Source organism: Staurois parvus, unplaced genomic scaffold (genome assembly GCF_062004578.1).
Source record: "Staurois parvus isolate SC_StPar_1 unplaced genomic scaffold, SC_StPar_1.0 ptg000717l, whole genome shotgun sequence".
Lineage (NCBI taxonomy): Eukaryota > Metazoa > Chordata > Amphibia > Anura > Ranidae > Staurois > Staurois parvus.
In genome coordinates this window covers 874295-890039 of record NW_028318513.1, presented here as the reverse complement: position 1 = coordinate 890039, position 15745 = coordinate 874295, and the positions used below count along the sequence as shown (strand labels likewise).

The following is a 15745-nucleotide window of genomic DNA, read 5'->3' as shown; positions in this document are numbered from 1 at the left end:
ACTGGACCCCTTCTTCAGGTCTAAGCCTTAACTCTGAGGAAGGGGGCCAGTTTCCCCTTAAACGAATGTACTTTGTGCTTCTGTACACATGTTTTCAACCTACTGGGCTTGTGAGTATAATTTTAATTGTTTTTAGAATAAAGTACTTTAAGATAATGCACTAGGCATTTGCTCGCCTCTTGTTTTTTGTTACACAATGAAGTTGGACTAGAAACAGTTCAATCTTAAGCTGTGTAAGGGGTTCTTTATTGTTAGGGTAGTAAGAATGTGGAACTCCCTTCCACAGTTGCTGGTGTCATTGGAGAGTGTAGATAAGTTCAAAAACCTTTTAGATGTGTTTCTTATCAAACACAATGTACAGGATTGGCAGCACTTCTCTTTTCTCTCTCTTCCCTCTTTAATATCTAATTTTTCTTTTGCTTATCTTTTTGGTTTTAGGTTCTGATATGGCCCTCAGGACACTTGCTGTGAGGTGTAATCGAATAAGTCAAACTAGACCTACATCTTAGGGGAATAGAGTGGGCTTCCAGTACTTGTCATGATTTTCATGATGCTCCCTCCCCTGCGTTCACTGATCCTACAGTGGACGACATGACCTCTTCGATTACCAATGTGGCACCCTCCCATTGCCCTTTCCCCAGCTGGAGGGAGTTGAGGACAGACATGGGGGCATTCCTGGGTCTAAATCCGTATATCCTCACAGTATAAGGTTTACAGATTTTTGGACTATGTAGAAAATAGTGTTGATAACATGTTACCCTTTTTGCTTAATCGTTGATGTACACTGTAAAACGATGCACATGTATGCTTTTTCCTAAAATGTGTACTTATTGGATTTTTATTTTCCTATTGAAAATCTAATAACAATTTTAGAAAAGAAACACATTATACAGGGATTGGTAGTGACACACACACACACACACACACTCTTTATAAAACATCAACAACTATGTAACTATGTAACCACTAAGTACACAGGTTATGAGGGGTGGTCTAAGAACACGTTGACAGATAATGAGAGGGCAACAAAGATCACTTCCTCTTATGCTGGGAAGCTATACCCTCTGTAGATGAGGGTTATAGAATACAATTGATGGTCATGTGGTGCTAATGCTAATATAAATGCACATAGCCTCGCCAGGCTCATTAGTTCACTTGCATGAATTATCCTGCTGTAGCTGGACACTGTACTGAGTAGAAGTATTTTTTATGAAGTAGTGATGGACCTGCAGAGTCTACTGCAGAGGACATATCAGGGTGAAATTGCTCAGTAGTAGGACAATTGTAATCAGTGATAATAGACCAAAATACACTAAAGACATGGAGTAAAGGCAGGTGTTTTACTTAAACAATAAGTAGACTGCAAATGGTACAATTATCCAGCAGTAAAATTATCCAGCAGCAGGACAGTTTTATTCAAGAATAGGTATAACTGGTGAATGGGAAACACGTACAAATGAGCACAGGGAGGCCATTGCAGGTGGAAACGTGCACAGTTAATCATGAGATCACTACTGCTACCTTGTTAATCATTTGCATGATGAAGAGAACTGAAAAGAATAGGCGCTGTGGAAAATGCTCTCAGTCAAGCACCTTAATGAAGGTGCATTTTTATTGGGTGAGACAAAGTAGCAAATATAATAAAATTTGACCAGCCTGAAGTGAACAGTGTGACACCAACAGACGACCCGTCTGCTCTGAAGGGAGCTGAGATCGGAGAACGCTCCTTTCTACTTCAAATCACGTGGTGTCAGCGTCCCGGCGTCCCGGGTGGCGTCATCACGGCGTCGGCTTCAGCTGGGAGCGTATGCAGGGTTACCAAGACGACATGTTACACGTAGTTGCGCTTTGTCAAGTCTCTTGTAACCCTGGCCGGCGGCCATTATATAGAAGACCATTAGAGGGAAGGCTGGCTGAGTGTAACTAACAGGGGATGGGGTGTCAATCAGAGCGGACGACTCGTCCTGAAGCAATGATGAATACAAATTTAAAAGTACAAATTGCAAATTATAGAAAGTGATGCCAATTAATGGAGTGATATGTATAAGAACACTATTGGAAAACATGATATACTTTTATCTTTAGCAGAAATAATTTAATAATAAAATATTAAAACAATAAAATAATAAAGGAAAAACTTTCTCGTGGGAGAACTCTAAGTTAAAAATGACATCGCTGGTACATGGAAGCTATGTCAAAAAAAATATGTATCGTCATCCCGCCGTGATGATGCCGGGACGCTGACACCACATGATTTGAAGTCGACAGGAGCGTTCTCCGATCTCAGAGCGGATGGTTCGTCCGTTGGAGTCACACTGTTCACTTTAGGCTGGTCAAAATTTATTATATTTGCTGCTTTGTCTCACCCAATAAAGATGCACCTTCATTAAGGTGCTTGACTGAGAGCATTTTCCACAGCACCTATTCTTTTCATAACTGGTGAATGCCTAACTTTTATTTTATCTATCCCTATTTAAAGATAGGGGAGTGCAGTGAATGTAAATTTATATTAAAATGCAAGGTGGTTTAGGTACACGATGGAATGGCATGCTGAATACAAAAGGCAGCTCCAAGAACAGATGGGCAGTGACAAGTGAATGACCACCCCAACCTAAAGAAGGTTCTATCAACATAACATATAAAAAATATAAAATTAAAATAAAAAAAAACTCCCAAAAATTAAACCCCTAACATACCACCTCTGAAATAAAAGGCCACTTTTTTCAAAGGTAGACCTTGCAGCAAAATGCAAAACTTGCCCCAAATCAAAACTTTTTTTTAAGGAAGAGCTGACCTCAAATCATGGACAAAATAAAATAAAAGACAAAAAGCCTAATGCTAAAAACAAAAAAGGAAGCAAAGGGGAAGGGGTTGATTGCCCAAATAGCTAGCAATCAGAATGAAAGTACAGTTTCCTATCCAATCATAAACTCTTTCCCCTGTTATAGTGAGGGGGCTGGCTAATTGAAAAGTGAAATGGCTCTTCTAAGGCTAAATGGCTCTTCTACGCCTATTGGCCATAGTTTAAAGGCCATGCAGTACATACAGTAAATACTACCAGTACATAAAGTATATAAATTCACTGGGGCAGTGAGATTCACCTCAAATCCATTGTACCAGTGACCTTGAACCTATTTTGAAAAGAAAACAAAAGAACATTTTGTTTTGATTCCAGTGGTTACAGTTCTAGATTTTCTACAGGTTTCTTTTCCTGATTGTCAATCCTCTATAATAAACCTGCTGGTACTCAGTAATCCTGTTCCAACTGGTTTGATCATTTTCAAGCAAGGCATATGAACAACTATGATATAAGCACATATGAACAGAAAAAATAGACAATTGGGTTGGTCTGGTTTAGCCATTAACTCATATCCAAACATGGGAAGACATTCCCAGAACAATTTCTGTCATTGCCCAAATATTCTGGCCATTACAAAGCCAAATGACAGAGTCAGCTCCCCTGTTGATTTTCTATAGTGCAGAGTAGGCAAAGAACTGGGAAATCTAGCTATGACAGAGTGACACCTTTAATTTAGTCTTGTGGGATGAAGTGAGACATAAGCTAGAATGAGGAAATTGGCCCACTGAAGCCTTCTAGAGCTATAGAAAGCTGTTGGGTAATTCAATGCAAAATCTAAGGGGTCTCAAATCTTACAAGAATACATTCCAGCACTGTGCAAGATTTGGGATCTTCAGCTTTCACAGGATTCTATACAAAGACCCAGTAATGTCACATAAGCCTACGTGCCCCTTTTTTTTTTGCATTAATCTAACGTTTTATAGATGGGGTGTTGCCACATAAGTGGATCTTGTATTTTAGTGTAAAGTCCCCTTTATCCCATGCATCACGTGAATTGAAGTGTGAGTACATGATATTTGCACAGATGAACAGATTTATATACATAATCGATTTTTGCTTACTTTATTTAACTGTGCTTTGTTACTTTCCAGGCTTGACTCCAATGCTGCAGTTAATCCAAACTATACTAAAAGACCCAGAAGATGAAACAAAATGTTTCTTATTGTTTGCCAATAAAGTGAGTACTTTAGATAAGTGAGAGGATGAATATAATCCTTATGTGTTGCATGATGTAAAAATAGGGGATTGTGACAGTTGTGGTCAAAGGCTAAAGCAGGAGCAGGTCCAACCTTTTGCCCGATTAGGATACCATATACTCCAATGCTCCTTCCTCACAGCAAAGGCAAACCAGTAGTGTAGATCTTGTTGATCCATAGTTAACTCTTTATCCATAGCATTAACCAATAACAGCATCAATGTCTCCAGTCAGTAAAACATGGGCATCACTAAGGTTAGTTAGAGTGCTGGTTTTAAGATGTGAGTTGGCTTTTTGGTTAGTTTGGTTAGTTGGTTGGTAGGTTTCTTATAGAGATGTATTATTGTAAATAATATAGTAAAAACATAAAAAGCTATTTACTGGTACATGGCTATATTACCAATTGTTAACATCTAGGGGCTGTTATGTAAGAATAGAAGCATGTTTTGTAATATATGAATTCCATTCTGGAGATCTATGCAGAATCAGTTCATGAGAAAAGTGTATTTATAACACAAAGATGTGATAAAAGTGACCCTCTGTAATTATGACTGCTGTTTGCAGTACAATGGTATTGTGAAAACAATTACGTCTTTGAAATGCTATGTTCTTTGTACATTAATTATTCAATACTATTTCAAACACTAAAATACAATCTGTGGAATTTTATGCTAATTGCAATCAAGCACAACCATTAAATATATAACAGTTCTCACACAGAGTCACTGTATATTATGGTTGTGCTGCAATACCAGATTCAGCTTGGGTTAAACAGAGAAACAGAGAAAATGAGAGTTATTACTCCTGTATTCTGGTGTAGGATCTACACTTATGACTAATCCATAAAAAGATGACATTGGAGTAAATGAAATTACATTTTTACATATGTAATCCCACTGAAACCCCAATACAGGCACAGGACCAAATACTTGACAGAGGTTTAAACCTATTCCCAACTCCTTCCAAAACATAAAAATAAGTTTTGGCTGGAATTAGGCTCTAAATATATGGAACAAAAATCCATAGCTACAACAGCAAGAGTCAGAAAGCTTGAAACAATGTTTCTCTCTTTTCAGTCAGAACAAGACATCATACTGCGGCATGACCTTGACAAGCTACAAAACGAGCACTCCGAGCGTTTCACACTCTGGTTTACTGTAGATAATGCTCATCAAGGTAAGCAAGTGTCATTTTCCGGTGCCTCTATCACCATACTACTACTCTCTTCTGGAACTCGTACTATTATTCTACATTATATGGAGTACAATAGGAGAAGTGGTACTTCTTGCTGCTTAGAGAGCCTAAAATTATATAAACCGGTTGGCTCACCAAAGGCCCTTAGAACCAAATACTGTCTTTACTGCTTTAGCTACAGCAATAGTAGCTACAGCAGTAGTAGTAGTTGCAGGGCTGAGCTCCTCAGGTACAGGCCTGTTACAGCAGACTGTGGCAGTCCAAAAGTAATAGAACTGAGCAAAGTCCTTTGCAGTAGCAATAGTTGGACAAGCTCTACAGAACACCAGCCAGTGTTCCCTTTTTTTCACAGACATATGCTGACTATCAAGCACCAGAGGGGTAGCAAAGCACACAGAGTCCACAAGATCTCTCAATGTTTGTACTCACAATTCCAAGAAAAGAATGGCAACCTCCTTCCAATCTTCCAAGCAACTCTCTCCAGTGATAACAGACAAATCTTTGGCAGACAGTTCCCCTCAGTCAGCTTACTGTAGTACCAGGGTCACTCTTTCTAACTGCAGGCCCCCACCCAAGGCCCGCCCATGCCACTTGTTGCCATCAGCAAGTTCCAGGTGAGGCAAGCCTGCCTCAAGCCTGGCTTGGTGCAATTCTCTCCAGGAAAAGACATTGAAGAAAGTAAATACCACTCCCAGTATACAATCTAAGCAGAGTATCCCACAAACTTGGAGGGGGAAAACGGAAGCAACATATGTACAGACTCAATAAAGGCAAATAAACTAGCATTGCAAAAATAAAGTATCAGCTGTACAAGTATATACACAGGAGCCCTATCAAGTGCAACTTTTGTGTGCACCCCCCCCCCCAAAATTGAAGTAATTGGTGGGATGAAATAAACACATACCTGACTACACTTTAACAAGTCTAACAAATTTTAGACAGTATCAGCAATGTACTGCACAATATATTACAGTAGAGTGTTTCAGCCAAGGCAGAGTAGTTCCTCGCAGTCCTGCAGGGAAAGAGAAAAGAAAACATAGGTACACATTTTGCATCCTACTCTACAAGCTAGATGTGGAGGCATCCTCTCACTAAGAGGTGACCCTCCCACTAAAAAGGACAACAATGAAATCTGCTCTAACATTCTCATAGCAGACAAAAATCTACAATGATGGCCCCCAAAGGGCAACTCTTGACACTCCCTGAAAGATAAAAGGTAGACATCCTGACTAATATGGCTACGTAAGCATGTCATGAAAAATAGACTCGTCAAACTTTAAAGTCCTTTTTCAAAGTTGAGGCCCAGACTCTGCTGACTAAAGTCCATGGCACTCCCACAGAGGATTGGGAACCTGGATCTCCCAGCACTTACTGCAACACCGCTTCCTGCAGTGTCACGGACATCCTTTAAGTGGCAGTAAGGACTCAGTTAGGGATCCTTCCCCCACTGGGCAGAACAATTTCACAGCAAATATCTTCGCAAAGTGTCCAAGAATTGAAGATCTTCGCAAAGTGCCCTTTCAAAAGAAGAACTAGGAATAAAGGGCCTTTGTCCCTAGGCCAGGATTCCACAGAACTTGGCAAGGGATCCTTCGCCTGCTGTGTGGAAGTGACTTTCTGTGGAAGTCCCTGTTGATGAGCCATTAACTGCCCCTTAGGCAACAGCTCAGAGGACATCTTCCGAAAAATAACAAAGGCTGCCCCCTGCATTGTGCAACAGTTTAGTTTCTATATGTAGAACTTGAAGAACAAAGACTTCACAAAGGTTTATTTCCTTTGAGCAAACTTTTTCTTGTAGCAAGCCATTGCCCGGCCTCACAGTAATCACTCATCCCAACTTATTTCAGCATGGCATGTCCAGGCATGAGTCAAAGTACCCTTCCTCTTTGTCACATGAAGATAAAGAAAGGTATTTAAAACTAGGGAGTTACCCCTTTAAGTTGCAGTCCAGTTAAAACTTGAGCTTGAAACAACTAGATAAGCTTTTAGCAGAATGTCTTTCCTCCTGCACTTGAGCAGAGCAGAAATGAGCAGCTGTCCTTTTTGCCATGACAGTAGCCCACATAAACTTGACTTGAAGAAAGCAGTGGCTATTTGGCCATATGTCTTTGCAAAGAGTTCTCTGAGTGCCAGGGGTTTACCCCTCCAGGTTGTAGTCCTGGGTGTGGGATAGAAGACGTCCTCATAGTAGAAGTCCTTTTTTCCTGAAAATAGCAACAATCCCCAGATGGACCCTTCTTCAAATTGTATGGATAGAAGGGATGGGGAGATTTGGGAATAGAGGGTTTGCCCTCTCATCGTAACTGCAACAATTTTTGAGCATAGATTTCTAACAATGTTCCTTAACAGTAGAAATCTGGGTGTGGTGTCTGAACCATTTTTCCATCAGGGCCCCAGACATTGCTGGCCCACACTTAACTCCGCCAGCTTGATCACAACTTTATCAATGAAAATATACCTTCCCAGACACCAGTTCTCCTTGACGGATTGGAATTCCTCCCAGAGTGAAGGTTTAGATCTGTTGAGGAAAAGATTGAGAATATACATAAAGTCCCATACTTCTTTGTCACACCACGAATCACTCTTGGACTCTATTTCCTCCATAACTTGGTGCATAGGGATAGTCCTACCCATACTCCAGGGCTACTTTCCACTGCACAGTGCGCTGGAGGTGAGAGTTTCTTGGCAACCTTTGCATGTCACTTCTCCCAGGTGGAGCAGTTGGGGTTGTAGCCTTTGCAATAAGGATGCTGTAGGCCTCATTCTGTGCTTGAGCCCGAGCATAGCTCTTAGGAGGGAACAGATCAGGCTTCCTGTTTGCATAGGCCTCACAGAATCCTAGGTTTCTTGTACATTGAACAAGAATAGTATCTTCCTCTATCTCCTCATCAGACATGTCGAAACACTGAGAGCCCTTCTCCTCTGTAATCTCATGGACCCACTCAGTTTCCTTAACTGGCTTCCAGTCTCCTATCCATTCTTCTGGGGATCCATAGTGGTACTGGAACCTGGGTGACCCCATGTTAATAGCTCCTGGCTCCTCCTCTCCTGAAGAGCCAGAAGATGCTTGTCTTTGCACTCTGTAGGCAGTTGTGACTTGGGTCCACACTTGCGGGTGACTAATGGAAACTGCTGTTGAGACAGCTTGCTACTGTTCAGCCTTAGCTGGATGGGTGTCTCACACAGAGACAATGCTAGTCTCCCTGGTCAGATAGTAATATGGCTATGCACCACTGGCCCTGGCCCCAGTGGCATCTGTCTAGCTTCACTGTCTCACCTGAGAGCTGAGTAGGCAGCTGCAGCAGGTGGTGCTTCTGTGCTGGACCCTGTTTCCCAATTTACTAGTAGCAATTTAGGCTGGCAGTCACTATTCACTCGATCCTGCAACATGTCTCTGCAATGACCACACCGGCCCCATGCATTTAGCTTCACGGTTACACACTGGCATCTGCCACATACCAGTCCCAAGCAGTCTTCGTCTTCTCTGCTGCACAAGGCCAGACTCCCGTGGGGATCAAACACACTCCGGTGTCAGTCAGCCATGCTGAATGTTCACCAACTTGCGACAGCACCGGCAAGCGTACCTGCTTCCGGCATCTTGATACTCCTCACACGTGGTTCTCCCTCGGCTACACCCAGAAATGGTGGCTTAGCTCTGCCCCGTCTCCGGATTGGCTAACCTTGGGTGCCAACTCCACCCGCTCTCCCTGATGGGCAGACACTTCTGCCACTGCCCCTCCTGTTGAGAAAGTACTTCCAGCAGGTTGATCCTTTCACTGCCACCACTTGAAAATGCTCTGTCACTGGCAACTACATAGTAGACATCACACTCTCATGCCACACATTAACTCTTCAGCTGCGGCCACTTGGAAATGCCTTTGTTCAGCAGTGTCCATTACTGTAAAGCAGACATTCTCCAACTTGACACAACAGTTCCCCAGCACTCCGATTGCCTCTTCGCAATCCTCAGCACCGACAACAACACTGATAGTCTCTTCCGTTGCCTATAACAACCACTGCGGCTTCCAAGGGGAAAATCCCGAACCGAGCAACCATGTATAGAGCTACCCCGGAGGAGCTGCTTGTATTTTTGCCCAGGTCTCCCCTTGCTTCACCCCAAGGTGTTACACTGATAGTCAGTTTTTCATTATTGTGGTATTAAACCCAAAAGCAAATTTTTATTACCGGTATATTGCAGCTTACCAGTCCTTAAATATGGTGACTGCATTAGTTTTCTTTTTAAGTTCTTTTTCCCTTTATTTTCACCTGGTGATCTGGCTGTCCTGCAGATGTAGCAGTTGGAGGGCTAAGACAAATCATTTAACACTGACAGGGGTGCTTACAACATTCAGAGTTTATTTATTTATGTAAAACCTTTAGGCTAGGTTCACCCTGCTGCAATCAGATTTTTCCATGTGATTTTGTAGTGCAACTTGGATGCAACGTCGATATGTCTAAGGGGCCAAAATCGTGCTGTAATCCCACCAAAGTAGTACAGGAACCTTTTCCAAAACCACACTGTGCTGAGTTGCATTGATGTGAATGGCCACCATTGAAAACAAGGTGATTTCCATTGTCATGCAATTCTGAAGGACCCAAGCCACATCTGAAATCACACTAGTGTGAACAAAGCCTTATCCCAAAAGGAACAAAACTGTTGCTGTAAATACTTATAACTTATTAACTGGAGTTTGGCTTCAATTTATTAGTGTATTTACTGTAAATCTGCTAGTATATCTAACACTCCCCTCCCCCCTGACTGACAGTGCCGTTGTTCAAAGGTGTGTCTCTTGGTCCTTAATCCAGAGTGTAGAAACTCTAATATGCAAGAGGTGTGTTAATGGCCAGATCACCAGGTAAAAACAAGAAGGAAAAAAGCCTAAAAAGAAAGGAAACTAATGCAGCCAACACATCTGGTAAGCTGCAATAATAAATTACATTTTTGGTTTGGGGCTTAATACCCCTTTACGGTAAATTAATTTTACTGTCTTGTTGTCGGGTCCAAAATTAGGTACATATGGAAAGTGCATGATTTATTTTAATGGATAAGTTCACCTTTAATAACACGTTACATGTTACACCCATATTCATGGTGTAACATGTTACGAAAGAACTTGCCCCCGCACCCCCCCCCCATTCCCGGATCTTCTCCCCCCGCTAGCTGTTGCAATTTTAAAAAAAGTGGTCGTGCAGGGCTCTGCCCGCCCAGCGGAGTCACTCATTCATAGTATACTGTAAATGAGAAAACTACAAGTTCCAACAGCCTTTGTTGCTGCCGGTTTGTAGTTCTCAATGAACGATGTGGTAGTTTATTGAGTCTTCCTGTCAGTGTGTATCTGCTTGCCCATACGAGTTATGAACACACAGATACACTGACAGGCCTGTAGGAGTCCTGTATGGGACCAGCAATCTGCTGATCGTTGATGCAATGCTTTCCAGGCTCCCTAAACAAAAAATAGTAAATGCAGATAAAAGTTAAAAGGCGAACTTATCCTCTGCCATGAAGTACAACATGCCTGAAAATGTGTATATATGACATATTTGTTTGGCATTGTAAATATTATCAATTACTAATTTACTATTGTCTGTTTTTACTTTGATTTTTTTAAGATTGGGAATACAGTAAAGGTTTAATTGATTCAAATATGATCCGAGAGCATCTACCACCACCAGCTGATGACACCTTCATTCTGCTATGTGGACCTCCCGCCATGATAAAACTGGCCTGTGAACCCAGTCTGGACCTTTTAGGATATGAAGAAAATATGTGTTTTGTTTATTAACAACATTTTGATTAATTAAAAATCTCTAAAGTATCAATCCATCCAGTATTTAAATTTCACTTCCAGGAAGATGCCAGTAGATTACTTAACCCCCTGGCTTATTACTGGCAGCGACTCCACCAGTGAGCCCCAAATACCATATTCCCATTGATTGCCACAGATATAAAAGAGGTATGTCATAATTCATTTTGAATTGTTTAAATTACATCATCAGTGGAGTGAATAACCGTAGTAGATGATGGTGGCATACCAAAGATATCAAAATCCAGGGGGTGATCCAACCCGCTATTATCTACCTTGACATCTTATGAGTTTGATTATTGTTTAATTTTCAAATAAATTAAAGTGCTGACGATGTAAAAAAATCTACTTATTTAAAAAAAAAAAATAGCTATAGCTTACTTTATTCAGTAGTGGGTTCAATATTTACTACACTTAATATCCAAGATGTCTTCAATGCTAAATAAAAATGCATGCAGTGTATACTATAACTCTATACCTGGTGTTATACAGGCCATACATGGGTTGAATTCTGAACTACCGTAATTTTCTTTAGAAAATCTGAATTTTCGTGCATTTTGTAATCCGTTGGTGCCACCATTGATTTTGAAATTTGACCAACCAAGCCTTCCATTTCACATCTTGCTACAGAAAAGAATTTTCATGGCCAAGAATTTTCTTTTCTTTCCAGGTCACAGCTCATGCTTGTTTCTCCCATCATTGATTAGAAATTAATTCGTTTTTCAAAAAATTTCCAATGTGCCAGACCACTCAAATTCAATGATTGCACAAAAATTGGATGTTTCTCTGGCCCACTAATGGTGTGAAATTCAAACGAAAATTCTTCAAAAAGATTTTCAAAAGAAAATTCTTTCGGAATTCGACCCGTGTATGGCCAGCTTTAGTGTGTTAAATGACTTACAGACTTCACATGCTGGTAGTCTGGTTTTGCATAATATTACACACAAAAGATCATTCTTTAAACCATGCAGAATGCACATATTAACTCTGCGAAGAAGGAGGGGATGCCCACAGATACTGGCTTACTTTGGGGAAAATCAATATAATCAGCTGGTAAAGAGTGCAGCCTATAAGAAGGATGAGAATCTTCATGACATGGAAATATATGAAAAAAAGAAATGTAAAAAAGAAATGAAAGTGATCTAGCTTATATTTGCTTACTAACTTAATTTCCCGTAACTATTGGCCATTTTGATCCATGCTTGTGGAACTTCATGCTAGGAAACCTGTGTATAAAGTAGATGTAAACCCAAACTAAATGATGTTAAGTTTGCTTAACCACTGTGATTCATAAAAAACTGACCTTTTCTTAAAAAACCAAAAAACTTATTTTCACTTTTTTCCCATATTTTGTTGCATCTTAATACTTCTGAGTTCAACTTTTATGTGTCCTCTTCCTATCTACCTATGCATTCACTTCTCTAAAGGCCGAATGGCAATGCTCGGGGCATCTTTTCCAATGGTAACAGCCAGGGGAAGACTGGGAACCTTTGTCTGGGGATGGCCGAACACAACCAACTAGCCATTTAGGGCAGATTCCCTTGGGCTAAAGAAAGTATGCAATTTAAAAAATGTTATGGTGCTCATTGATTACTGGGCATGGAGAAAGGTGTTCCTAAAGGACATGGTTTTATTATGGCACACCTTCACATCTTCCAGCATCAGCTGGATCCTAGCATTATAAAATAAGTCAATAATGGATGACTTCTCTTTGGCAGACGCTGCAATAACACTTCTGAATGCTGAGCCAGTAGCTATATAATGCCCAGCATAAGTCACCAATGGTTGCCCCTTTCGGACTGAAGTCTAAATGATAAAGTATCTATGTTAGGGCCACAAGCCCAACATTTCTTAATAATACTGGCCCAGGGGCAACTGCCCCCCTGTCCAGTTTTTCCCTGGTGACATCAGTTGACAATGCCTGCATAATGTGTGTTAAAATAGCCACTTGTCTGTATTGAAAGCCTGTGTGACAGGGTAACAACACAGGAGCACAACTGGGAGACAGGAACAGAGTGTTGTCATACTATTAGCAGGAAGTACTTCAACAAGAACCATTATGGCAAAGTCACCATGTGGCATTCAGGAGTTTTGGTGTAGAAAGTTCACCAAACTCACAGGATACGATAGAGGTCTATGGCTCAATGCAGCTAACCCGCGGGACTGTGCTGCACCCGTGGTTCAGTGTGAAGGTAGCCTAATAGTTGTTAACCCTTTTATAGGTGCTAATATGACCATTGAAAAAGCACAGCATATGTGATATTTGATACACTACCATATTCCTCTTCCAGCTTCTGCTGACTTCTCTTTCCATGCTGCTACAGAGGTCCCAGGCTCCTGGGACAGGAGTCAGCACTATAAAGGAAGCATCAGCTTATGCGGCTCCTGCCCCCTCCGTGGCTGCTTGCTTCCTCCCCTGCCAGCACTGGCTCCATGCAGTCTGATGCTTTGGGATGGCAGGTCGGCAACGTGTTGATCGTGATCTGGGTCTGCCAACCCATCATCCCAGATCATGAGGTCGCAGGCCACCTCAGAGGGCTCAGGTTGAGCATCCCTTCTTTAAGCAATCTTCCTAGGAATATCTTCAGATCTGGAGGAATGCGTGGGCAGGGCTCAGATTTCCCAATGGTGGAAAAGTGACATTGATTACTTAGTTCCCTTTCCTTACCTTCCATGACTCCTTTACTCCCTACCCATACATCTTCTTCTTTCTCTCTTTTTCACTTTTATTCCTAATGTTCTACTGTTTTGGACAACTATAGCAAGAAGTTTTCCCAACTTACGTTAATTGTTTTCATATGCTAAAATCAAAAGGAATGCATCTCCTCTACTATAATGGTTATTGGTGACTGTGGTATTTTGCTCTCATACCTTTATCTTAGCTTTTTTATACCTTCTTGCACACTGCTGCTTAACAATGCAGTGTTTGTAGGCGTACAGTTTTTTTTTCTTTTAACTGATTTAAATGCAGACCATTGTTTTCAACCTGCTAGTATGCAAAGTGCATAAACATGCACTGTGTATAGATCAGTAAAAAAAAAAAAGTCAGTATTTCTACACACATGTATACCACACTCTTTGATTAAAATAAGGCTAGAAATTTTTACGTGTGTGTATGTGTACACACAAATATGCAAAATCAGTGCAGGTGCTATACTGTGTAGCCCATCCTTGTGTTTTTTATGCCAGGAATGCCTGATGTTCATACACTATTAAACTGTGCAAGTACCCCTAGGCTTCACAACCTAATATTATTTACATCTGTCAGGTCTATATTACCAATTGTACTTTTACCTGACAGCACTCTGATTAGTCTATGCAACCTAAATCATTCTTTATGTTGAGATGTATTGTTTGATTGTTGTCCTTTATATTTGACAATTACTGTATTTTTCTTTTCTTATTGTGAAAAACTACTTAAATAAAGACAGTTATTAAAATTACATTAACATGTTAAAGCCGCTATGAGTTTTTAGTACTTGGGTGCATGTATTATCTAAAAAAATGTCCTTGCCTTCCTACACTGAAACAGTTGTTCTGTGGCTGTAGTAAATTTGCAAAAACAGGAGCCGCAAACATGGTATATTCTTTTATGGATGGCTGTTTTCACAGACATTATACTACATTGAAAATGGCTATATACAACACAACTTTAAGGCCTCATGCACACTGGACATTTTTACAGCTGCTTTTAGCATTTTTTTCTACAGCTAGTAAACTCCCCAGCATGTTATCCTATGTGTCAATGCACACATAAGCTTTAATCAGCGTTTTTTGGCTGGAAAAAAACCCCCAGAACTAGTGGGTTTCTAGCTGTAAAAACGCTCTAAACCAGCATTTTTGAGCTTTTAGTCAAAATGTTTTGGGTTTTTTTTTTAAAAGACGCGGCTAAACGATAATGCAAAAACACTAAAAAACTTGTGTTTTTAACACGACTTATACAGCTAACACTAACACTACCAGCGTTTTTAAAACACCCAATGTGCATGAGGACTAAGTTGTGATAGATCCAAGCATTTTCTTCAATAAATGGACAATATAAGAACATTTTACAGCATTCTGTAAGATATCTGCAAATGTTTCATAATTCCTTTGGTTACTTAGAAAATGGAGAATTACATCACCAATATGCATATAGCAAATAAATTATGATACAAGCAAGCAGGAACAGCTCTAGGTAGTTACCAATCTTTTTCATAAGGGCAGATTTCATCAATCCTGGCCGAATATTACATTTCTTTTTCTCTTTGCTGTGTCAATGATTGCTTTTTTAATGATAGATAATTTAAAGCTATCAGATCTATTGTGGTCTGACCTTTATTAATACATTCTGGGCTGCCTATAGGGGGGCACAGATCCCAAGAGTATGCCGCAAGTCCACCTAACTCACTCCCTGAGACTCCAGTGACAGCCTACATCACAGGTCGATCATGCTTGTATTTTGTATGCCATGCTTTGGACAGAAGGAACTGTATGCTATGATTGGTTGAGGACCCATTCAGAAGTCTCCCACTAGTCCCATCCCTGTCTTTCACCCCCTGATTGATTGAACTAGACTTAAAGTAGAAGGAAAGGCTGTGCAATAACCCCCTGTTAAATGTTTCTATCTCCTCACTGCTCTTATTGTTGCTGCATACAGTTTGTAATAAATTTCAAAGTAAATACTTGTTTTTCATTTATTTCTAAGCCGTC

At 40.6% G+C, this 15745-nt stretch overlaps 1 protein-coding gene across 1 annotated transcript in view; it reads left to right on the top strand.

The window, feature by feature from the left end:
• CYB5R1 (cytochrome b5 reductase 1) overlaps nucleotides 1-14511 on the top strand; it is a 78758-nt gene extending 64247 nt beyond the window's left edge. The window contains exons 7-9 of the mRNA XM_089653635.1: nucleotides 3952-4037; nucleotides 5132-5231; nucleotides 10860-14511. Coding sequence (XP_089509761.1) covers nucleotides 3952-4037; nucleotides 5132-5231; nucleotides 10860-11032 — 359 coding nt within the window. The 3' untranslated portion in view covers nucleotides 11033-14511. The remainder of the gene's footprint in view (nucleotides 1-3951; nucleotides 4038-5131; nucleotides 5232-10859) is intronic.
• Nucleotides 14512-15745: the final 1234 nt, after the last annotated feature.